The sequence below is a fragment of the Zonotrichia albicollis genome, chromosome 3 (assembly GCF_047830755.1).
Source record: "Zonotrichia albicollis isolate bZonAlb1 chromosome 3, bZonAlb1.hap1, whole genome shotgun sequence".
Classification (NCBI taxonomy): domain Eukaryota; kingdom Metazoa; phylum Chordata; class Aves; order Passeriformes; family Passerellidae; genus Zonotrichia; species Zonotrichia albicollis.
In genome coordinates this window covers 6,979,319-7,003,360 of record NC_133821.1, presented here as the reverse complement: position 1 = coordinate 7,003,360, position 24,042 = coordinate 6,979,319, and the positions used below count along the sequence as shown (strand labels likewise).

At 45.6% G+C, this 24,042-nt stretch overlaps 4 protein-coding genes across 11 annotated transcripts in view; 3 read left to right on the top strand and 1 right to left on the bottom strand.

Annotated features, from left to right (window-relative positions):
• The window catches only part of ANKRD66 (ankyrin repeat domain 66), a 61,824-nt gene that overhangs the window by 33,882 nt on the left and 3,900 nt on the right, over window positions 1-24,042 (bottom strand). For 6 of the 8 annotated variants that reach the window (XM_074536539.1, XM_014269403.3, XM_026795464.2 and 3 more), the window contains exon 4: window positions 16,940-20,428. The exons of 1 other annotated variant lie outside the window; for it this stretch is intronic. In XM_074536539.1, coding sequence (XP_074392640.1) covers window positions 20,248-20,428 — 181 coding nt within the window. In that variant the 3' untranslated portion in view covers window positions 16,940-20,247. One more of the 8 variants, XM_074536540.1, reaches the window with a different exon arrangement.
• LOC102068462 (taste receptor type 2 member 2-like) lies at window positions 3,091-4,044 on the top strand. Its single transcript, XM_005490385.4, has one exon. It carries the CDS (start codon window positions 3,091-3,093, stop codon window positions 4,042-4,044), a length of 954 nt encoding a protein of 317 aa, XP_005490442.3.
• LOC102068279 (taste receptor type 2 member 9-like) lies at window positions 13,073-14,026 on the top strand. Its single transcript, XM_074536536.1, has one exon. The coding sequence runs from the start codon at window positions 13,073-13,075 to the stop codon at window positions 14,024-14,026; it is 954 nt and encodes a 317-aa protein (XP_074392637.1).
• On the top strand, window positions 16,803-17,762 carry LOC102068639 (taste receptor type 2 member 2). Its single transcript, XM_074537021.1, has one exon. It carries the CDS (start codon window positions 16,803-16,805, stop codon window positions 17,760-17,762), a length of 960 nt encoding a protein of 319 aa, XP_074393122.1.

Sequence of the window (24,042 nt, the reverse complement as noted above, 5' to 3'; positions counted from 1 at the left end):
ATCCTGCCTGGCAGAGGATGTGAATATGACCCCACTGTGCAGACAGGACAGCAGGATTGCTTTGCTCTCCTCCCCAAAGCAGGGAACACCTCTTGGTTAAGATTTCCTCCTTTGACTGTGTCAGATTGTACCCTGGTGAAATTCTGTTCATAGGCCTACCTGGTAGTGAAGTTGAGCTTAATGAATTACCCATTGCTCTTCCTTTATTGCTTCTTTTTTCCTAAATATATTTAGCGTTACTCCAATGTGTGTATTTATTAGTGGCAATTCCCTATTTGTATTTCAACAATAAAATGCATGAGTTATGATTCTGTGACTCTGAAAGTTCTTATTGAACATGACAAGACTTACATGTTGAATTTGGCAGAATCAGAAATTCAACTGAGATGCACCCAGGCCCTTTCATCTCTGAGGACCAGCAAGGGCTTTATTTTCTGCCAAATTTCTACACGCTAAATGGAACAGAAGAGAGTGCAAGACGGGAACACAAACTGGATGTAAAAATGGAATAACAATCCTGCCAAGCAGCCACAAATATTTTGGTATTCACAGAATGAAATGGCTGCAATGAAGAGGTTTCTCTCTAGTTTGGTTTACCTTTCCTACTGCTGTGGCGCTGTGCTGTGGCACATATTATGGGCTGTATGAGTGCCTGGCAGTGGCTGATAGCTCAGTGTGAGCACGCTGAGCCCTGACACTCCCCAGAGGTGGTCACTGAGGCACAAAGAGCGAGGCAGGAACGGCCCCGGGCAGCTCAGGGGCTGCAGAGCCCCCTTCCCACTCCAGCCCTGGGTGTCCTCTGTGCCCCACTGCCTGCAAGGACAGGATTGCCTGCTCTTTGGGACTGCTGTGCTGGCCTGCTCTCACCTGGAGATGAGGTTGGCTTTTCCCAGTGCACTCTGGCTCAGTGAAACACCCAGACAACTGGCTTTGCTCTCAATCAGGGAAACAGCTTGAGGATCAGGAGTGGGGGATACAACTTTTTAAGAGCTGACTACAGCCCCTATTCGAGTTGCCCCTGTGCTGCTGTTGCGGAAGACGGGGAGGAGGTGGAGAGGAGGGAGGGTGGTTGAGACTCAGATGAAAGAGGTATGGAGGGAGTGTGATCAAGTTTTCCATTTCCTCCTCATTATCCTTCTCTAATACCTATATTTAAATTAATTAAGTTCATTTTCCTGATATCAAATGCATTGTGTCCATGACAGTAACTGGTGAGTGATCTCCCTGCCATTACTTCAAACCCTGAGTATTTCCATCGCTTTTTTCACCTCTGCTCTTCCTGTGGGTGTGAGAGAAGGAAGTGCTCAGTGGAGTTCTGGCTTCTCCCTGAGGGCAAATCATCACAGCAGGTGAAACATGAAATAGTGCCAGCAAATACAAAACAGAACCTGAATTGGTCACTTCTACCAGCAGCTCAGGTCTAGAGGCAGATTGTAAGCACCTCTGCTGGACATATCTCCCTATGAAAGGTCTATAAAAGACAGAAACAGCCACACATCTCTTCTTCCCCTGCTGCTGCTCATGCAGTTCAACCTTTAACCTGACAAACCTGATCACTTTAACAGGAATCGCCTGGAAGATCCATCTCATTGCCTACATCTATTGCAATATCCCCCTGCCCGAACCTCACATGCCACAAGACTCCGCAGGCAAAATCCAGAACCTTGCAGATGTTACCACACATAACACCACAGCCCCAGGAACCTTGCTGGGGTCCTTCCTTCCATCCCCATGAAACCCCTGAGAATGTGACAGCCAGCACAGAATCCCACTCCTGTGCACCAACCCCACTCAGCTGGCACTGCAGGGGACAGGGTGTCCACCAGCACAGCCACCCTGCACAGCCCATGGGGACAGATGCAGGATGTGCCCAGCCTGGAGAGGCTGACAAATGAGAGGTGCCAGAACTCAATGGGAATGGCTGCCCAATGCTGGAACAGAATGGAAAACTGCTCTGGGTCACATTCCAAGTCTGTATGGTGGCCAATCAATGCAATTAGGAGCATGTGATATGAATATTCATGTAACATCCTGCTGGCTGTTCTATCCCACAGAAAACATGGCTGTCATCATTTGGAAGAGAGACAATGCTGGTGGTTCATTTCTTGTAGCCATAGAGCTCTTGCTTGGGGTTTATTTTTCCTGTTTCCACCACAGCATCAGATGAAATCTCCTGGGTTACTGTGGTCCTGATGTGCAAGGCCAAATGGGACAGGTCCTGTACTATCCCAAAGGGCACAGGCAGTCCATGCCCCACAGAGCTTAACACAACTTGCCTGGGAGAAACCTCAAAACTTTCAGGGTCTAAATTGATTTGGAAGCTGTAGGGCACTGCAGTGTGGGGGAAACTCAGCATGGTGCCATCTTTGAAAGCCTTCACTTTCCCAATCAGATGAGATTGGATTCCCAGCACAGGGACTTGTCTGGTTTTTACCATTTGACATCATATTTTCCAAATTAAACTGGTAAGAAGTACCAGCTTTTTTCTCTTGGCTCCCATTACCTGCTCTACCATGTGTATCATCACTAACACTTAAGGCAATGCCACTGGAAAAACCAACGTGGATTTCATTGCCATTGAACCATGACAATGACCTCCGCTTCTCCAGCATCTGGGCTGAATGTGACAGCACCCAAACTCTCAGACTGAAAAGGACACTGAGTGCCCTGACCTTCTGAGCACAGCCAGGGCTCTGCATGATCAGCATAGGCAAAACACGGACAGAGAAACCCAGTTCCTGAAGCCTGACACTGATCAAACAGGGATCAGTAACACAATCAAAACTCTCTCCACCGCAGAAAAACATCTCCACTCTTTGTGTCACCCGGCACAGCCCCCCCCTGCCCCCAAACCAACATTCAAATAGTCAAGAGTGGCCCCGGGTAAGGGGATACCCAGCACATTTACATCCCTGCACCTGCCCTGTGCCCACAGCAGCGGCACCAAAGCCCCCCCAGCAGCAGCAGCAGCAGCTCTATAAAGGTCTTCTTGCCATCCCTGACACTCCACCAAGAGCAGCCACTGACCTGCCTCAGGCTCTGCTGCCACAGCCTCCTTGGCCAGCACAGCTCTGATCACCAGCCCACACCATGGAAGCTTCTCCTTTCACACAGCAATCCAATGTCACTGCATACGGACCCATGGCTTTGGCCATCACCACACTGGAGGCATTTCCTGGCATGTGGATCAATGCTTTCATCATTTGTGTGCTTTGCATTGCCTGGGTCCAACAGAAAACCCTGAACTCTAATGAGAAGATCTTGCTACTGCTGGGATTCTCCAGGTTTTGGTATTTGTGTTTCTCATGGATATATATCTTTGTCTCAGAGATTTTTCCCGATTACCTTCTGGTCCATCGCATATTTCAACTACTTCAAGGTTCTTACAGCTTTTTTAATTGTTCCAACTTGTGGGTTTCTGCCTGTCTTTGTGGTTTTTATTGTATAAAAATTGCCAATTTCAGGAACAGGTTCTTCAGCTACCTGAAAGTAAAAATTGACAGGATGGTGCCATGGCTTCTGTTGGGGTCAGTGATGTTCTCCCTGATTACTGGAATTCTTTCCCACAACACTATTGATAAAGCTGTCTGTAAAAACCTCAATTTCACCTGCCAAGGAAAAATTTGGAAAGCAACTATTAGAATGAGCGACCATTTTTCCCTTCTTCATGTTCTCACTCTTTTTTTATATATCACTTCCTTCATGGTAGTCATCTTTGCTGCTGTTTTCCTTCTCTTTTCTCTCTGGAGACACAAGTGCAAGATGCAGACAAACTCCCTGAACAGCCTCAGCATGGATGCCCACATCAGAGCCATAAAATCTGTCCTCTCCTTCTTCATAATGTACACCATCAACTTTATATTTCTGATCTTGAGTCTAGTTTATTTAATGAAGTACCAAAGTCACATGCTATTTCTTGGTTACTCAATTCAACATGTTTTTCCCGGTGTTCATTCCCTTATTCTGATTTTCACCAATCCGAAGCTGAAAAAGACACTGCTTAGGATTCTCTCTTATGCGAAGTGCAAGCTTTGCATGAGGTAGCAACTGTAACCAATGCTGAAGCTCATGCAATATATGTTTGGAGAAAACAATTTCAATTATTGTTCATTGCAACTCCCAGGCAGAACAGATTGTAGAGAAGTTCAGCCTAGATTTTAAGAATATACAATTCAAACTCTTTAAACTCATATGAGTAGGACACAGATGAATTTATATTTGCATTTAATTAAAACAGCTCTTGGAATTACATTATTTTACGTAGCAAAGTCATTTAGACTGTATACAGTTGGTCGATGCAAAAGGACAATAATCATGCTACAAACCTGCCTCAAAAATTTTGATTTTCACTGATTGAATTGACTGAATGAAACAACAGCTTTATCTCAATTTTGGTATATGTTTCCTTCTGCTGTGGCCCTGTGCTGTGGCACATATTATGGGCTGTATCAGTGCCTGGCAGTGGCGGATAGCTCAGTGTGAACACGCTGAGCCCTGACACTCCCCAGAGGTGGTCACTGAGCCACAAAGAGCGAGGCAGGAACAGCCCCGGGCAGCTCAGGGGCTGCAGAGCTCCGTTCCCACTCCAGCCCTGCATGTCCTCTGTGCCCCACTGCCTGCAAGGACAGGATTGCCTGCTCTGTGGGACTGCTGTGCTGGCCTGCTCTCACCTGGAGATGAGATTGGCTTTTCCCAGTGCACTCTGGCTCCCTTACAGCCCCAGGAAGGTGGGGTTTGTGCAAGGTGCAGCGTGGAATGAAGCCACAGCTTCATCTCACAGTGACCCACAGGCAGATGTACAGGGTGCCTGGGCCAGGAGCTGCAGCTGGGGGCCTGTGGGGTCTCAACCAGGTGAGGTCAAGGCTGTCCCATGCTGGGAAAAGCCAATTCCAAGCACTCCAAAGGTCCAAACACCAGACATTGGTAATCTCATCAGCGACCATTGTGGCTCCTGTGGGAAAAGAGAAGTCCTGAAAGACTGGAGGCCATGGGAGGCAGCCATGCTGGAGCAGGAGAATAATGAAGGAGACAACATTTTATGAACTGCCAACTACATTCCCTGTCCTCCTGTGCTCCTGAAGAGAGGAGTTGCAAGAGAATCTCTGAATGAGTTAAATCAAGCCTAAGATTACTGGGGGGTGAAGATCAAATATTCTAGTTGTGTGCATGTTCTACATCATCCTACTCTGTTTCCAGTAGGCAATAAATTAAACTGATTTTCCCTGTCTCAGGTCTGTTTTGTCTGGGAGAATAATTGGGCAGTGATTCCCCTGTCTTCACCTTGACTCATGAGCAGGTAGTCCATCTTATTCGCCAGCCCTGTCCTATTCCAGAGTGAGAGTCAAGGAGTGACTGAGTGGGGCTCTGAGAGCTGCCCAAGGACAATTCCCCAAGAGAGTGAAATGTGAAATAGTTGCAGTGGGGAAGAACACATTCAGTGCAGACTGCTCAGGGAGCAGCTGCAATGCGAGGGAGCTGCAGGCTGTGGGGAAGGGCTGGGAGTCCCAAGCATGGTGCCAGGCCTTGCACAGCAAAGGGCACAGGGACCTGTGGCACCCGCCTGCTGACTGGACACTCAGGATACCCCAGTCATCATGTGCACAGACAGGAAGGACACAAAATCCCAGGGATCCAATTGTTTGGCTTACCTCCTCAGAGGCACCCAGCTTGAGCTGCTTCTGTGCTACTGTGCCATGACTAAAGTGCTTGAAAGATCCAGAGGCCTGAGACTCCACTATGGGAAAGCCAGTGCCAAGCTGGAGAGGAAACCTGGTCTGGCTGTGAGCGTGGTGTGTGCAGGGAGTGGAGAGGGGCAGCTGCCCACGGTGAAGGGGCTTTGGTGCCTGCAGTGACAGTCTCTGGTGCTGGGGCGTGACTGCCAGAGGCCTTCTGGGTGGTGAGACAGGAAAGTTCCCTTCACACCAGCATGAACAGAGCAGAACCTGAACTGGTCATTTCTTTTACCAGCTCACACTCAGAGGGTCGTTTTACCTCACACCCAGTGCCAGGTGTGCATTGCTCATCTCACCTGCAAAAAACTTCCTCCCTGCTTCTGAACTGAGAGATGCGAACATTTAGGCCAGAGCAACCTCTCAACCACTGGTTCTAGCAGGCTGCCTCACCAGACTGCCCAACTCGCCTTAGACAGCAACTGCCCAGAAACAAGTAAACAAATCATTAAAGCCACTTGATAACATGCTAATCCACCTTCTGGAGCTAGGAAGCATTTGGATTTGAATTTATATTTCCATAACAAGTTCCTCTCATCTGCCCTGATGAGATTTCACTTTCCTTTCAGGATTCTGAAACAATTATGGCCTTCTGCACATTGAAGTCCAGTTATGGATGGAATAGATTTTCTCAGAAGAAACCGAAAAACTAATAGCCTAACCAGTTAGCTAACCAAGGCTAATCATCTTCCATTTCCTATAACAATGAAGTATTCTGGAGAGGGAAGATTTTCAGCCTAAACGAAACTCAAATGGAAGCAATATAGTCTGTGAGTCATGTCTCTCAGATCTTAATACAGCTGTATGTCCCTCCATATGCATAAATTCAGCAGTCTGATGCATTTTGAGGTGCACAAGGACATCCAAAAAACGGCCATAAGCTGATAGATACAATGCCCTGCAGAATCCTTCCCATTCTTCAGTGGTGCCAGAGGGCATGGATTTGAACAAAAAGCAGACTCCTGTCTTTCAAGCACCTGATCCATATTTTCTTGATCTGAAAACACAGCACTGGAGATTCTGATTTATATACACCTTTACTTTTTTAAGGTACCACATTCCTCATGCTGAGCTGATTCCAAACCACAGTCACAGTGTGATCCTTCTATTGTAATATTTTATCCTGGTTCTGACCAGGACAGGGTTAATTTTTGCCAGGGCAATTTTTTTTGTTAATTTTTTATCATCTCCAGGTAGATGATACAGATGTTCAGGAGAGGGTTCAGTTCATATGATACAGCAGTAAGGACACGGCAGGGCCAGGACTCAGGGCTTATTCTATGCCACCTCAATGACAAGGGGCAAAAGAAAAGCTTTGTCTTTCACATCAAACAGGGATCACTCTCAAAATCACAACACTCTCCACTGCAGAAAAACATCTCCGCTCTTTGTGACACCCAGCACAGCCCCCCCCAAACCAACATTCAAATAGTCAAGAGTGGCCCTGGGTAAGGGGATACTCAGCACATTTACATCCCTGCACCTGCCCTGTGCCCACAGCAGCGGCACCAAAATCCCCCCCAGCAGCAGCAGCAGCAGCAGCAGCTCTATAAAGCTCCTCTTGCCATCCCTGACACTCCACCAACAGCAGCCACTGACCTGCCTCAGGCTCTGCTGCCACAGCCCCCTTGGCCAGCACAGCTCTGCTCCCCAGCTCGCACCATGGAAGATTCTCACCCTCCACAGCAATCCAATGTCACTACATACAGGACCACAACTGTGGCCATCATCACTATCTTGGTTTGAAAAGACAGGTATCAGCTAAGGAAGGCAGGAGCCTCTCTTGAAATGGAAAATGTAAACCCTCTCTCTCACACTTATTATCATTTTGAAATTAAGGGACTCTCAGGAAAAGACAGGGGAACAGGAATAACAGTTCTTCACTAGGAAAATTAAAAATACAAATGGAAGGTACAAAAAACCTACTCACAGAGTCAGAACACGACCTGACACCTTGTGGGGCAGGGTGTTGGTAGCAGCCTGGTGGAATGGTGGCTCCAGCCCTCCTGCAGTGACAGGTGTGAGTCTGTTGAAGCAGTGATCCTGTAGAAGGGTGTAGTTTTCTTCTGAAGGTGCAGTGGTGATTTAGATGAGCCTGGTCTTGCTCTGGGAATCCAGTGGGAAAAGGCTGCCTCTGGTGTCCCAAATGTCAGATTATATCCAGGTAGGAATGCTTGGCTCCTCCCCCTGGTTGGAGCATCTCTCAGTTCAATTCTTGTCAATCACAAATTCATTTAGATCTGGTACATGGCCTGGATGCAAAGGGGCAATAAGAGTACTGCAAACCTTCCTCAAACACTTTGGCATTTGCTGATTGAAAAATGACTTAACTCAGCATCAGGTTTATTTGTGTTTGGGTTTATATTTCTTTCTGCTGTGTCTCTGTTTTTTGCAATATTATCACTTGTAACACTGGGTAGGGAGGGTGCAACTTGAAAGACTGCAGCCTATGGTGACTCCATATCAGAGCTGCCTGATCCTGAAGGACTGCAGCCCAAGGATGGGATTCATACTTGAGCATGGAAGAAAGTGAGGAGGAAGGAATGGAAATTTTTTATGGACTGACTGCAGCCCTCATTCCCTGTCCCCGCACAACATTGTGGCAGAGGTTGTGGAGAAGCCAGGAATGGAAGAGTGAATTTTGATTTGTGAAGATGAAGAGGAGAAGGCAAAGGATTCTAGTTTTATGTTTGTTGCTCATTATGCTACTCTATTATCAATAGCCAATAAAATAAATTCATTTTTCTCAACTCAAGTCTGTTTTCTCCATGACAGTAGCACCTTCTATTCTCCCCTTGGCCTATTGCAGAACAAGAATAAAGGAGCAGCTAGGTGGGGGCATGGCACCCACCCAAGCTCAACAAATTCCACCACATTCTCTGAACACAAAATAATTCCTGCATGAACAGAGCAGAATCTGTTCATGTAGTGACAATTCTGTCACTACCTTGGGCACAGAGGGACATTTTTTCCTGTGCCTGGTGCTAGTGGTGCATTTTCCACCCATTCTTGTCAGGATCTGTTTGGCCTCCTGTTCTCCCAAGAGGAAAGTATCTGCCAGAAGTGGAGACCAAATATCTGGGGCCTCCTTCAGACAAGGGAGGAGCTAAAGCCCAAGATGTTTTGGACACAGCATTCCCCTGAGTGGAGTCATAAAAGGGGCTGGGGGCACTGCTAAAAACAAGGCAGTGCTCCAACACTCTTGGAAGTCACAGAGAAATGAAAGAAGTGATGAGCACCTGTTCCCTTTTGCTGGGCCAGGAATGGGAGTTACAGCCTGTTCAACCCATGTGTCCAAAGAAAACCCAACATCAACATCTCCCCTTCAGCCAGAAGAAGCAACTACAGCCCTGTTGCAAAATGAGTGCTTGAGATCGCTTCAAAAATCACTGGCAGGGGCATCAGTAAAAAACAGATTTAATAATAAGAAAGAGCATGATGAAGTTTGCTGGCAAGATTCACTCTACTACTTAACTAGATAGTTAAAGCACACCAAGGGAAAAAACCAGGAAAAACAATCCCATCAATCAAAACAGAAATGAACCAAGGACTATCTCTGTGTGTTTGTGTGTTTGTGTGTTTGTGTGTGTGTGTGTGTGTGTGTGTGTGTGTGTGTTTAGGGGTGTGCAACAAAATGGTAGAAAGGGCAAGGATAAAAAAGGATAACAGAGGCCTCGAAGCTTAAGAACACTCAAAGGTACTCAACTTTCTTCTTAAAATTAACAATTTAGCAAAGGAATAACACTTAACAGCATTTAACTTAGCTTTTAGCTTATATTAAAGTTACTTACAGGCCTAACTTACATAAATATCTAAGATACTTCAACATCTAAGAGGAGCATTTCTCCCATATTTGGCAAAGCACATTCAAACGTGTATGCACGCAGACAGAGTCATTGCAAGGTACCTGTGAAAAATTCCCCTCAAAGGCAGTGAAATATTTGCTTTGGATGTCTTTACATCTCATCACCAGGCCAAGAGTTGAGCCTCGAGGAGTGGGGGATCGGCCCAGGATCACGTTGTTGGTCAGGGATCCTCTGAGCGCAGCAAACTTGAGAGTTCCCAGCTATGCGAGGCCTCACTGGTCATGGCACGCTAGGAGAGCTCAAAGGGTCTCATTTTGGACCTTCATTTTTGGTTATAGAGCTGCAAGAACGTGGGCTTAAGTCGTAACAATGTTTCACCCTGGCTGCACTTCAGTTGGACACTCCTCCTTTGAAAGTGTGAGAACCAGGATGTTCTGCCATTCAGGCAAAAACAGTGATTTCTTAGGCTGTTCATAAAAATAGCCCAGGATCTCATTAGGCAGCAGCAGTTCCTAGGAGCAGACAGTAGCTCTGATAAGCTCAAGAGGATCTGGGCCCAGGTGCTGCTCATCAAGGCCAAGGCCTAAGGAGCATTTCTCAGCTCACAGCCTGAAAAGGTGAGGGGGAAGCACCATCTCAACCCCACTACCAAAAAAAGAGAGGCACCACCAGAGGCTACCAAAGAGACACAACACACTACTGCTTCCCTCTTTTAGTTCCATTGTTCTTTTGAGCAGAGGTTGTGCAATTCTCCAGAAAACATGGCAGGTTTCTATCGAGCTTTTCTTTTTGGAATTCCCAGTCTTCATCTCTTTGGTGTAAGGGGGATTCCTCTGTAGCAGTTCCTGCTCTCCACCTGTAGAGCACAGACACAGCTGCACTCACAGGAGCCCATCTGGGGGGTCAGGGGTTGTGTCTCAGTCTGGTCAAAACCCTGATGCCACCCACACTTGAGAAACACCACAGCGTGTCCAGCATGGTGCAGCCCCAACCTACCCTCACAGGGAGCGCCTGGGCCCCAGCACTGCCTACATCCAGACATGGACATTCCAAGTGTAAATCTTGTCTAAGAGAAGAGAGAAAGACAAGCCCTTTCCTCCTCCTGCAGAGCTCTGATTTTGTAGGCACTCAGGTTTTATGGAGCTCTCTCCACAAGACCATCCAATATCAGGAAAAATCCTTCTTTTCTTTAATACAGCAGCTCTGTCCCATCAGTGCAATGCTGTGCTGGTGGAGAGCATGGAGCAAAGTCACAGGTTTGACACAGATGCACTGGTGCACCTTGTCAGGTTTATACACTTTTTTTTTTTTTTGTGAATTTAAAACAGTGCCAAAATTGGCTGAAAACAAGAAGGAAGGACACTCTGAATTATTTTACTTGCAAAATATCTGCATTTCCTCCCTGCTTGTAGTGAGCTGGGACCGGTAAGAAGAGATAAGGGTGCACGAGGCCAGCATGCAGGTTCTTGAGATTAGGATTTCCTGACCTCATTATCTGGATGGAGATCTCAGCCAGATTCCCTGATACCAGTTCAGTCTGCCACTCCTCAGCATCTGGGTTATCACTAGGGCACATTGGGAACATCTGCTGGGGCAAAGCTGCACTGATTGGGCTGGCCAGCAGTAACACAGCCATAACTCCATTGGAAATGGTACATAAGCAGCCTGGAGATCTGGAAAAAGCAGGCTTTATCTAAGGCAAGTCATACAGGGATTCCACAACAAAAAAAAATCTTATTTCCCAGGGTGTCACCTGGGATAGGGGCAATGGGAAATTTTCCTCTGTGGCAACTGTTTCTCAGAGCATTCTTCTCCAGTTGTTAAGGACATAAACATAATGTTGTGCATTAGAGTTGATACACAGCGGTAATGGAATGGGCCAGAATTTAGGCAACCATTCACCTAACTAGCTAGCTAACTAAGGCTAATCATCTGAGATTCCCCATGTCATAAAGGAAGATAGAAACAGATTCTGGAGAGGAAAGCAGCTCTGCCTGAACAAGCACAGATGGTACACATTCATTATTTGTATGACGTGACTCAGATGCCAATACAGCCATGTGTCCATCCAGACGCACAAAAACAGGAGTCTTGTGCCATTTGCGATGCACAAGGGCATCCAAAATATGCTCATGGGTGGGAGATACAAAGTGTTGGATAACCCTTCCTCTTCTCAAAATATACGGGAGGGGGTGCATTTGAACCAGGAGAAAACACCTGCGTGTCAAGCACCTGATCCGTATCTTCATGCTTGAAAGTTCAGCATTGGAGACACTGATTTTATAGCATTATTTTTCTAAGATGAAATATTCCCCACACAGAGTTGAGGCCAGGTCCCAACCATGGCATTGTGTTGCAATTTAATTTAATTAATTAAAATGTTTTTAAATTAAAATTTAAAATTTAAAATTTAAATTTATAAAAGGGGGGGAGGGAAGGGAAGGGAAGGGAAGGGAAGGGAAGGGAAGGGAAGGGAAGGGAAGGGAAGGGAAGGGAAGGGAAGGGAAGGGAAGGGAAGGGAAGGGAAGGGAAGGGAAGGGAAGGGAAGGGAAGGGAAGGGAAGGGAAGGGAAGGGAAGGGAAGGGAAGGGAAGGGAAGGGAAGGGAAGGGAAGGGAAGGGAAGGGAAGGGAAGGGAAGGGAAGGGAAGGGAAGGGAAGGGAAGGGAAGGGAAGGGAAGGGAAGGGAAGGGAAGGGAAGGGAAGGGAAGGAGGGAGGGAGGGAGGGAGGGAGGGAGGGAGGGAGGGAGGAAGGAAGGAAGGAAGGAAGGAAGGAAGGAAGGAAGGAAGGAAGGAAGGAAGGAAGGAAGGAAGGAAGGAAGGAAGGAAGGAAGGAAGGAAGGAAGGAAGGAAGGAAGGAAGGAAGGAAGGAAGGAAGGAAGGAAGGAAGGAAGGAAGGAAGGAAGGAAGGAAGGAAGGAGGGAAGGAGGGAAGGAGGGAAGGAGGGAAGGAAGGAAATTCCCTATCCTATACTATGTTTTTCTTCTATCAGCAAAACCGTAGAGGAAACCCACATCAAAGCATAAGGCAGGCAACAGGAATATCAGGAAATTAAAATTCCCTCAAACCAATGCTTTGCCCACCATCATTATAAAAAGTAACAAAATAAAGAATAGTTTTGAATGAACACATCCAAAATTGAATTCTTTATTGGAGGTTACCAAGAGACTTAAAAACCTTGATCCTGAAACCTGACACTGATTAAACAGGGATCAGTATCAAAATCAAAACACTCTCCACCGCAGAAAAACATCTCCGCTCTTTGTGACACCCAGCACAGCCCCCCGCCAAACCAACATTCAAATAGTCAAGAGTGGCCCCGGGTAAGGGGATACCCAGCACATTTACATCCCTGCACCTGCCCTGTGCCCACAGCAGCGGCACCAAAATCCCCCCCAGCAGCAGCAGCAGCAGCAGCAGCAGCTCTATAAAGCTCCTCTTGCCATCCCTGACACTCCACCAACAGCAGCCACTGACCTGCCTCAGGCTCTGCTGCCACAGCCCCCTTGGCCAGCACAGCTCTGCTCCCCAGCTCACACCATGGAAGCTTGTCACCCTTCATGGAAACCCAAGGTCACTTCATATGGGGCCATGGCTTTGGCCATCACCACACTGGAGGCATTTCCTGGCATGTGGATCAATGCTTTCATCGTTTGTGTGCTTTGCATTGCCTGGGTCCAAAAGAAAACCCTGAATTCTAATGAGAAGATCTTGCTGCTGCTGGGATTCTCCAGGTTTTGGTATTTGTGCTTCTCATGGGTATATTGCTCCCTTTCAGTAACTTATCCCAACTACCTTTTTGTTCAACCCACATTTCAACTAATTGTACTTTTTCAGACCTTTTCTAATTGTTCCAGCTTGTGGGTTTCTGCCTGTCTTTGTGTTTTTTATTGTATAAAAATTGCCAATTTCAGGAACAGCTTCTTCATCTACCTGAAAGTAAAAACAGACAGGATTGTGCCTTGGCTTTTGTTGGCATCATTGCTGTCAGCCTTGGCTATCAGCATCATTGCCTATGACATCGCTGTTACAGAGCTCAGTATCAACCACAATTCCACTGGGCAAGGGAATTTTTCAAAAGTTAGTGGCAAAATGGGTGAAATTTTTTTCCAGATATATTTTATCTATGGCTTTGGATTTGTCATATCTTTCACAGTAGTCATGTCTTCTACCCTTCTCCTTCTCTTTTCTCTCTGGAGGCACAAATGCAAGATGCAGAAAAACTCCATGAACAGCCTCAGCATGGATGCCCACATCAAAGCCATGAAATCTATTCTCTCCTTTTTTATAATGTATAGTATTAACTTTATATTTTTGATTCTGTCACTAATTCCTTCAACAAAGGAAGAAAAATATGTGGCACTTCTTAGTTTAATATTTCTGTACGCTTTTCCAGGTGTTCATTCCCTTATTGTGATTTTCAGCAATCCCAAACTGGAAAAGATGCTGATACGGATTATATCCTGTGTCAAGTGCAAGGATTGCATGAAGTAGGAAGTGTAATAAAAGCTTGAGCCCACATAAAATCTTGATATTTCATTATAAGACACAAGTCAATTTATCTCTAGGGCAACTCTCTGGGCAGTGTAGATGATACAGATGTTCTTTCTTTAGCACTGAAGTTAAGAATAAATATTTCAAATTCTTTGAACCAAATGAGTATGAATTAGATTATTGCTAGTACTTCATTTTGGTAATTCTTTGAGTTCAATTCTTGTCAATAACAAATTCATTTAGATCTGGTATGTGGGCTGGTTACAAAGGGGCAATAGGTGTACTGCAAATCATCCTCAAGTGCTTTGGCAATTGCTGATTGAAAAATTACTGTACTCAGCATCAGGTTTATTTGTGTTTGGGTTTATATTTCTTTCTGCTGTATCTCTGTTTTTTGCAATATTATCACTTGTAACACTGGGTGGGGTGGCTCTATCTTGAAGAACTTGCAGTCTGAGGAGCACCCATATTGGAGACATCTGATCCTGAAGGACTGCAGACCTCAGATGGGATCCACACTCTAGCAGGGAAGACAGAGTGAAGAGGAAGGGGTGGAAGAGAAAACTTTTTATGGACTGACTGCAACCCCTTTTCAATGTCACCCTGCACCACATCAGGGAGGAGGTGGAGAAGCTGGGAATGAAAGAGTGAATTTTGAGCTGTGATAAAGAAGGGTGGAAGGACAGTTCTCTAGTTTTGTGCTTGTTCATCACCATCCTACTCTATATTCAAACAGCAATAAATTATATTAATATTTTGAAATTTGAGTCTGTTTTCTCCATGACAGTATGTCCTGGGGTGACGTTATGATGCTTGTATCCCCATTCATATGTTCTGTGCCTTTAAGACTTCTCTGAAGAATGAAAATTTTGTTTGGGTTTCTCTTATCAGGGACACAGAGACGGGCAGTAAATAGGGCTGTTTTCGCTTTTTGATTTCTGCTTTGCTCGCTCTCTCTTTGCTCTCGCTTTTGCTTGCTTTTGCTTCTGCTTATTAGCTAGTTCTAGCTAAACAGTCCAAATTCCTTCCTGGACTATTTCTCTTCTCCTTTTTCTTCAACCATCTCGAACCCGCTCCGGACTGGGACCTGGGAACACTGAGGGTTTGCACCCTTAGGTGCAAATCAGATTTTGGTGCCGCTGCTGTGGGCACAGGGCAGGTGCAGGGATGTAAATGAGGGTTTGCACACCGTTTCGCCTGCAGCAGCTGCCCCAGCACCAGAGGGACTAACAGAGCAACCACCCCCGAAAGAGACTTTCTGATTTTGTCATCTTTTTCAGAGCGATGTCATCTGGTATTGTTCATTTTGTATGCTGGGGGGTGCTGTGCCTGTTCAATAAACAGGTTATTTCCACTTCTCTCTGAGGAATTCTTCCCGAACCGGTTGGGGGGAGGGGCCGTGTGGGTTTGCTTTCTGGAGGGGCCCTCCTTTGGAGATTCTCTACCAAATTTGCCCTAAACCAGGACACAGTAACTGATGGGTGATCTCCCCATCTTTATCTCAACCCATGAGCTTTTCCATATTCTATTTTCCCTCTTGACCTGTTGCAGAGCAAGAGTGAAGAAGAGGCTGGGTGGAGGGTCTGGCAGGTGTCCAAGTTTAACAATCCACAGCAGGTCATGTAAAATTAAATAATTCCAACATCAACAGAACAGAATCTAACTGTTAATTTCTTTCACCAGCTCTGGCTCAGAGGGACAATTTACTCCATACTCAGTGCCAGGTGTGTATTTTTCATATTATCACCTTCAAAAAGATTTGCTCCTATTCATGAAATGCGAGAAACTACGTTTTAAACCACAGTAACATCTTAATCACACAATATTTCCTTTTCCCAAGACCTCACAGTCTCTACAGAGGGTGGCAGGTACAAAGTCTTGGTTAATCTCTCCCCTTCTCCAATGACACTGGAGGGGATGGCTTTGAACTAAAAGCAGACCCTGGGTTTTAAAGACCAAATCCACACATTCCATGCATTGAAAATCTGGTATTTGAGACTCTGATTTTATATTATTGTGTTTTCAAAAGGCCAGATTCCCCATGCAGAGCTGAGCCCAAAATTCAGCCATGTGTGGTCCTGCACAGTCCCAGCACAGACAGTTCAACTATATACAGGTTGTAATAGAAATAACTTCTATTCACAAAGATATGGAGAGGAGAAGAAAGAAGCAAGCAAACAAACAAGGAAAAAAACCCCAACAACCACACAGAGTGTTTTCAATTAATTCACAAAAAGAGGAAGAAACTCACATCAAAGCCTTAAGCAGAGAACAGGCATTATCAGGAAATCAAAAATTCCCTCAAAGCATATATTCTGCCCATCAAAATGTAAAAAAAAAAAAAAAAACCAAATAAATAACATTTTAAAATTAATGCAATCAAAAATAAAATTGGACATAGTAGGTGACAAAGGAATAGAAGAACTCAGATCCTCAAGCCTGACACTGATCAAACAGGGATCAGTCTCAAAATCAAAACACTGCAGAAAAACACCTCTGCTGTTTGTGTCACCCAGCACAGCCCCCCCAAACCGACATTCAAATAGTCAAGAGTGGCCCCGGGTAAGGGGATACCCAGCACATTTACATCCCTGCACCTGCCCTGTGCCCACAGCAGCCACACCAAAATCCCCCCCAGCAGCAGCAGCAGCAGCAGCAGCTCTATAAAGCTCCTCTTGCCATCCCTGACACTCCACCAAGAGCAGCCACTGACCTGCCTCAGGCTCTGCTGCCACAGCCCCCTTGGCCAGCACAGCTCTGCTCCCCAGCTCGCACCATGGAAGCTTGTCACCCGCGACAGCAATCCAATGTCACTGCATATGGGGTCTTAACTGTGGCCATCATCACTCTGGAGGCATTTTCTGGGATGTGTATCAATGCTTTCCTCGTTGGTGTGCTTTGCATTGCCTGGGTCAAAAAGAAAAATTTGAACTCTAATGAGAAGATCTTGCTGCTGCTGGGATGCTCCAGGTTTTGGTATTTGTGCATTGCCTGGATATATAAATTTCTTTCCTTTATTTATCCCAATTACCTTTATGTTCAAACCATACTTCAACTAGCTGTATTTTTTGAAGCCTTTTTTAATCATTGCAACTTGTGGTTTTCAGCCTCTCTTTGTGGTTTTTATTGTATAAAAATTGTCACTTTCAGGAACAGGTTCTTCATCTACCTGAAAGTAAAAATTGATAGGATGGTGCCCTGGCTTTTGTTGGGATCAGGGATTTTAGCTTTGGCTGTCGGCATCGTTGCCTATGATGTCGCTGATAAACCGCACTGCAACAGCAATTCCACAGGACAAGGAAATTTTGGGACAGCAAATATCAAAATGGATAAACATTTTTTCCCTTCTTTTTTTCTCGCTGGCTTTGAATATGCTGCTTCATTCATGGCAGTCATCTTTTCTGCTGTTTTCCTTCTCTTTTCACTCTGGAGACACAAGCGCACGATGCAGACCAACTCCATGAAGGACCTCAGCATGGATGCCCACATCAGAGCCATGAAATCTATTTTCTCCTTCTTAGTGGTGTACAGCATCAACTTTGTATGTTTGGTCTTAAAGATGGTTTATGTCACAAAGAAGTTAAATCATATGACATTTCTCATTTTAGTATTTCAGTACATTTTTCCAGGTCTTCACTCCCTTATTCTGGTTTTCAGCAACCCCAAATTAGAAAAGGCAGTGCTAAAAATATTTCCCTTAGAAAGAAGTGTAAAACGCAAGGTTTGCAAGAATTAGGAATAAATATCTGTAATAATAAAATCTGTAGTAATAAAATCTGTAGCTTATGCAAAATGGTAATACTACATTATAGAAAACAAGTAGTTTAATCTCTAATGCAACTTTCTAAGCATTGTACATGATACAAATGTTCTCATCACTGATATTAAGAATATATAATTCAAATACTATGAACTAAATTAATGCTACTTACGCAATATATTTTCAATTATAATTTCATGTAGATAATTATTTGATTTTAATTATTGTCAATAACAAAGTTATTTGGACCTGGTACGGGAGCTGGCTATAATAGGGTAGTTGAAATACTGCAAACTGGCCACCAAATGCTCTGGCATTTTCTGATGGAAACAACTGAAATCAACTGCAGGGTTTCTCTGTATTTTGGTTTACCTTTCCTTCTGTGTGGTATATTATGGGCTGTATGAGTGCCTGGCAGTGGCTGATAGCTCAGTGTGAACACGCTGAGCCCTGACACTCCCCAGAGGTGGTCACTGAGTCACAAAGAGCGAGGCAGGAACGGCCCCGGGGAGCTCAGGGGCTGCAGAGCCCCCTTCCCACTCCAGCCCTGCGTGTCCTCTGTGCCCCACTGCCTGCAAGGACAGGATTGCCTGCTCTGTGGGACTGCTCTCCTGGCCTGCTCTCACCTGGAGATGAGGTTGGCTTTTCCCAGTGCACTCTAGCTCAGTGAAACACCCAAGTTTTGTTCTGAATGAGGGAAACAGCATGAAAAGGGAGTGGAGGAGAAAACTCACTGTGAACTGACTGCAATTTCATTCTCCTTCCCCTGTGCTGCTGTGGAGGAGGAGGTGGAGGAGCTGGAGATGAAGGAGGGAAGTTGAACCTCAGATGAAAGGGTGGTGGAGGCGGCGGGTTCTAGTTTGTGTTTATTTCTCATCCTCCTATTGTACTTTTAGTAGGTAAATAAATTCATTTTCTGCACATCAAGTCTGTTTCATCTGTGACAGTAACTGTTTAATGATTTCACTGTATTTTTCTCGATCCATCAGTTTTCCCATCCTATTTTCCACCTCATTTATGGGTGACAGAGAAGGAACAGCTGGGTGGGCATTTGTCTGCTCCCTGAGGTCAACCCACCACAGCAGGTGAAACATGTAGAATGGAGCAGAACCTGAATTGGTCACTTCTACCATTAGCTCAGGTCCAGTAAGCAGCTCTGCTGGACACATCTCCCCTGTGAGAGACCTTGAAAGGACAAAAAGCCACACATCCCTTCTTCCCCTGCTGCTGCTCATGAACTTCATCCTTTAACATGACAATCCCGACCACTTTCACAGGAAAGCCCTGGAAGGTCCATCTCATACCCTACATCTAGTGCAACATCCATCCCTCCCAACCTCACATGCCACAAGATTCAGCAGGCAAAATCCAGAACCTTGCAAAAATCACCACATAAAACACCACAGTCCCAGTGAATCACACTGCAGATCCCTCCTTCCATCCCCATGAAAATGTGACAGCCAGCACAGAATCCCACTCCTGTGCACCAGCCCCACTCAGCTGGCACTGCAGGGGACAGGGTGTCCATCAGCACAGCCACCCTGCACAGCCCATGGGGACAGATGCAGGATGTGCCCAGCCTGGAGAAGCTGACACATGACAGGTGCCACAACTCAATGGTAATGGCTGCCCCGTGCTGGCACAGTATGGAAAACTGCTCTGAGTCACATTCCAAGTCTTTATGACTGAGAAGTGAAAGTGTTAAAAATGCTTTTGCCATGGGAAGCATTGATGAGCAGAAGCAGAACTCAATAACACTTGCACACCATTTCTATTTGCAGAAACATGAATATGGCTGGGGACAATGCTAAAAAAAGGCAGTGCTCCAGTACCCTTGGTAGTCACAGCTGTCTGAAAGCAGCAAGGAAGGAGCACATTTTCCCTTTAGCTGGGCCAGGAATGGAAGATTCAGGCTGTTGGACCCATGTGTCAAGTGAAATATTAGCATTAATATCTCAGCTTTATCCAGAAGAAGCAAGTACATCTCACTTCCAAGAAATGAGACAGGCATCACCAGAGGCTGCAAGTCCATGTAGAGCCTCCTGGTTGACTCAGTGACAGAAGTAAAGATGCAAAGGCCACAGACATCAGCAGAGCAAGCAGAACCACAATCCAAGATGCTTTTGTGAATCAGGTAGGATCAAGACTATTTTTTCCCTGGCCATATGTGTAACTGCCATTGCAGGAACTCAAAACATTGCAGTGATTTACAGTATTGGTATATTTAAACATATCCTTCAATTGTTTTTATTTTAGAGATCAGATACATAGAAACACACAGAGAGGCTGAAGCTCTTCTAGCTCTTAAGGAGATTATTTACAGTGTGTCTCTAAGGATGGACTCTTGTAGCCTTCTGCTTATTCTGTTCACACAAATATCACACTGCAGATCCATCTGAAGTCTGCCAGTGCCTTTGCTCTGCATTGCAAGTGCTCAGAGGCACCAAACAGGCACCAAACACTATTGCTTCCCCCTTTTCCCCCCATTTTTCTTTAGAATAGAGGCCATACACTTCTCCCAAAAACATGGTGGATTTTTCTTAAGCTCTTCTTTCTTGAGTTCCCAGTCTTCATCTCTCTGGTCTAAGGGGATTTTTCTCAGTGCAGCTTTCCTGCGGTAGTTCCTGCTCTCCACCTCTGCTCTGGGAGAGAAACCAAGAGTGAGCACAGCACACACATCTCTCTTCACAGGTGCCCATCTGGGGGGTCAGGGGTTGTGTCTCAGTCTGGTCAAAACCCTGATTCCACCCACACTTGAGAAACACCACAGTGTGTCCAGCATGGTGCAGCCCCAATCTACCCTCACAGGGAGCGCCTGGGCCCCAGCACTGCCTGCATCCAGACATGGACATTCCAAGTGTAAATCTTGCCCAAGAGAAGACAAACCCTTTCCTCCTCCTGCAGAGCTCTGATTTAGTAGGCACTCAGGATTCAGAAATCTCTGTCAGAAAAACCATCCAATATCAGGAAAAATCCTTCTTTTCTGTAAGAGAGCATTTCTGTCACATGAGTACAAAGCTGTTCTAGCTGCCAGCACAGAGCAAAGTCAGCAGCTCCATATTGATGGATCTTATCACGTGGGCTTTCCATGTCATAGAATCACAGAATGGTTTCAGCTGGAAGGGACATTATCTCATTCCATACCTTCTGCCATGGACAGGGACACCTTCCCCTAGACCAGGCTGCTCAAAGCCCCACCCAGCATGGCCTTGGACACTTTCAGGGATGGGGCAGCTGCAGCTTCTCTGGGCAACCTGTGCCAGGGCCTCACCACCCTCACAGTCAAAAATTGATTCCTAATATATCTAATCCTACCTACCCAGGCCATTCCCCCTTGTCCATGCCCTTGTCCAAACACATGCTGGTGTTTAAGAGGCATTTGGGCCTTCATAAGATGCTTTAAATTCTGGTCAGTCCTGAAGTGGTCAGGACGTAGGACTAGCAGTAGGTCCCTTCCAACTGAACTACCCTATTGTCTTCTATTAAGTATCTGCTCCCAAGGGCAAGAAACCTTTTTCTATAAACTTTTAAATATAAACACTTATTTATTTATTTATTTACACATGAGTATATATGCCCTGCTCTTAGACAGCAGGACCCTTTGGTACAATTTCAACAGCTGGCACTTTGCAGAGAGGCTGGCAGCAGACACAAGCTGAGGGTCTCTGTGCCCTTTTTGGCAGGTCTCATAGCATCAAGAGTAAAGCCTTTTTCATGCAAACCAAATCTAATGCAAAATACACATTTGCTATTCAGAAGCAGCTGTTTTGAAAGCAGCTGTTTCCTAACTTTTGCATGTTCATGCAAACCTCAGTGAGTGGTACTGATACTCAGCAGCGGAATATTCCTAATATTTGCAAGTTAATAATATTTCCATGTTGATACATGTCATATTTCCATGTGGGTGCAGTCCTCAGCATAATTCAGTGGCCCGGCCCAGGTAGGCAGCTGGCAACACCTGGGGACCAACAAACAGCATGCAAGGGTCATGTGGTGCTAGAGGGGGCTGAATTTGGATTAATGAATTATTTGGATGCTCATAGGCCTATGCAGATATGTACATCAGCCCTACAGTTGGTACAGACCCTCAGATGGTTTTAAAAATTGCCTTTTCTATCTTTTTGCATGACAGGCAAATATCCAAATATGACAGGGATGGTGTATAACAAAATGTTCCTCATATTTATATCCCACATACACGACTGTGTGGAGAGCAGAGATGCTTTGTGCTGCAGAGTATTTTGTGCAAGCACACTTAATTCTCTGTCTCAGGCATACACAGTGCTGCCCTGTACTCTTTGGCACTGCCTGACCCTGGACACCACCTCTGGGACCTTCTGCACATCTGAAGGAGCAGATGGTAATCGAAATAACACTACAAGTGACAACCGGTCCTCCTAGTTTACTCCAAGTTGGCTGATGTGATGCCAGTGTGAGGGTGAAAGCATCCACTGAGGTCATAAATGATAGTGGCTGGTTTTAAAAAGTATTCCTCAGCCTCAGTGATAAACTCATTGCTGCCCAGAGGCTGGGTTATGGCCATGAGGTGTTTGTACAGGCTCTGTGTGTGTTCTGGACTGGGCATTTGAAGCATCTTCCAATCATGAGATCTCCCAGCCATGCTGAGTCATGCAGCTGTGGAGTGAGTCAGGCCAGCATATGGTTCTGAAAGACAAGTTTTCCACCTTAAATCATGAGTTTTCTGCCTTAAATCTGAGTCATTCACCTCAGAAAGCCCTTCATCAGCTGACCTGAGTCATCATGGGCTGTTGCTAAGATGTCTCAGACTATGATGTCAATCATTTTGGCAATCAACCTGTAAATCTACCAGGCATCTCTGCCTGCCACAGGCATTGCCCTTTGCCATCATCCAGGCAATTCCCCTGCCCCCTGCTCCTATGGCTCTGGAGCACATCCAGGCAAATTCTACAGACTTGGCAGGAATTACTGGTGAGATTAGTGCAAAACAGACAGCATTGAATAGGCAAGGAATTGCTATAAAATTTTCATCCAATGGGCAGAAGTCTGCAGATTTTCACCCTCTGGGTTAGATACTGTTTACCTGTTCTGGTATAGAAACTAAGTGTGCCAAGAGCTGAGAAGAGTATAAAGAGAATCTCCACTGGAAGACAATGCCCCATTCTCAGAGGTCTGGCAGACCTGAGCTTTACTACCCAGACACTGGCTAGATAGTAAAAAAATCTAATTTGCAAAGCTTCATTATCAGCTGCTGGCTGCTTAAATGCCTTTAAACTGAGGGTCTGAGAGTAAGAAGAGCTGATACATCTGTGTGGAAGGAAAGTGGTGAATAGTGGGAGATTACAGCGTGTCAGTTCCAAACCCAAAAAGACTTTAGCTCTAAGATGGTCTGGATGCCCTTTTCTGGCAGTGTTCAGCTCTATCACACTGGAAAGGGCTTTGAGCAATCTGATCTAGTGGAAGGGGTCCCTTGTCCATGGAAAGGGGTTGGAATGAGATGAGCTTTAAGATCCCTTCCCACAATTCTATGATTCTGTGTTGGGTGAGCAGGTAAAATGCAAAGCTACTAGCAGCTTCCAACAGCCAGGGTTTGGAAACCAGAGCTTGTGCCTCCACTACAAAAGTTTTCTGGGCTCTGTACAGGGGAATTTTGCACGGTTTGGCCGTCTTTTCTTATGGAAGGACTCTGATGTGTCAAGATAAAAGGTGGGCATGTGGCATTTCAGCAGGAACCAAGCTGAAGAAGTACAGCAGAAGGACAGGAGTACCTACAGAAAAGTTTATATGGATTAATGAAAAGTGGCATTTGTAAGGCACTGGCCTCCTCAGATATTTGCCTGTCACCATGCCTGATTTTGAACTTGGCAGCTTGTGTGCTGCACTGGCAAGCTGGGGATTTGAGCTGGATACATGTCTATTAAAAAAACAAACAGGATATATATGGTACCAAAGCAGTCTTGAGAATGTGGAAGTGGTGCCAGTGAAGAATCATGATGGGACTGTAATGTCACAGAAAAACCCATGGAGAAAACACTTTTGGGAGCTCTCAGCACTCCAGGGTCTGGCACATGTATCTTTCGTGGGCAATGTGTTGAAGTAAAGTAGTGTTGGGACTGTGGCTTGCACTGAACAAGTTGGTTGGCCTCTGGTGATCTGTCCCACTCCTTTAGAGAGATGAAGGATGGGACACAGCTCAAACCTCTGCAGTAAAGCATCCTGATCCAGGGAAACACCTTTGCAAGGATGAAAATACCTGTGAGCCGACCCAACAGCTGAA

Bases quoted from the DNA above. Each gene is read 5' to 3' on its own strand.
- LOC102068639 (XM_074537021.1), top strand. From the start codon at position 16,803: ATGGAAGCTTGTCACCCGCGACAGCAATCCAATGTCACTGCATATGGG.
- LOC102068462 (XM_005490385.4), top strand. From the start codon at position 3,091: ATGGAAGCTTCTCCTTTCACACAGCAATCCAATGTCACTGCATACGGA.
- LOC102068279 (XM_074536536.1), top strand. From the start codon at position 13,073: ATGGAAGCTTGTCACCCTTCATGGAAACCCAAGGTCACTTCATATGGG.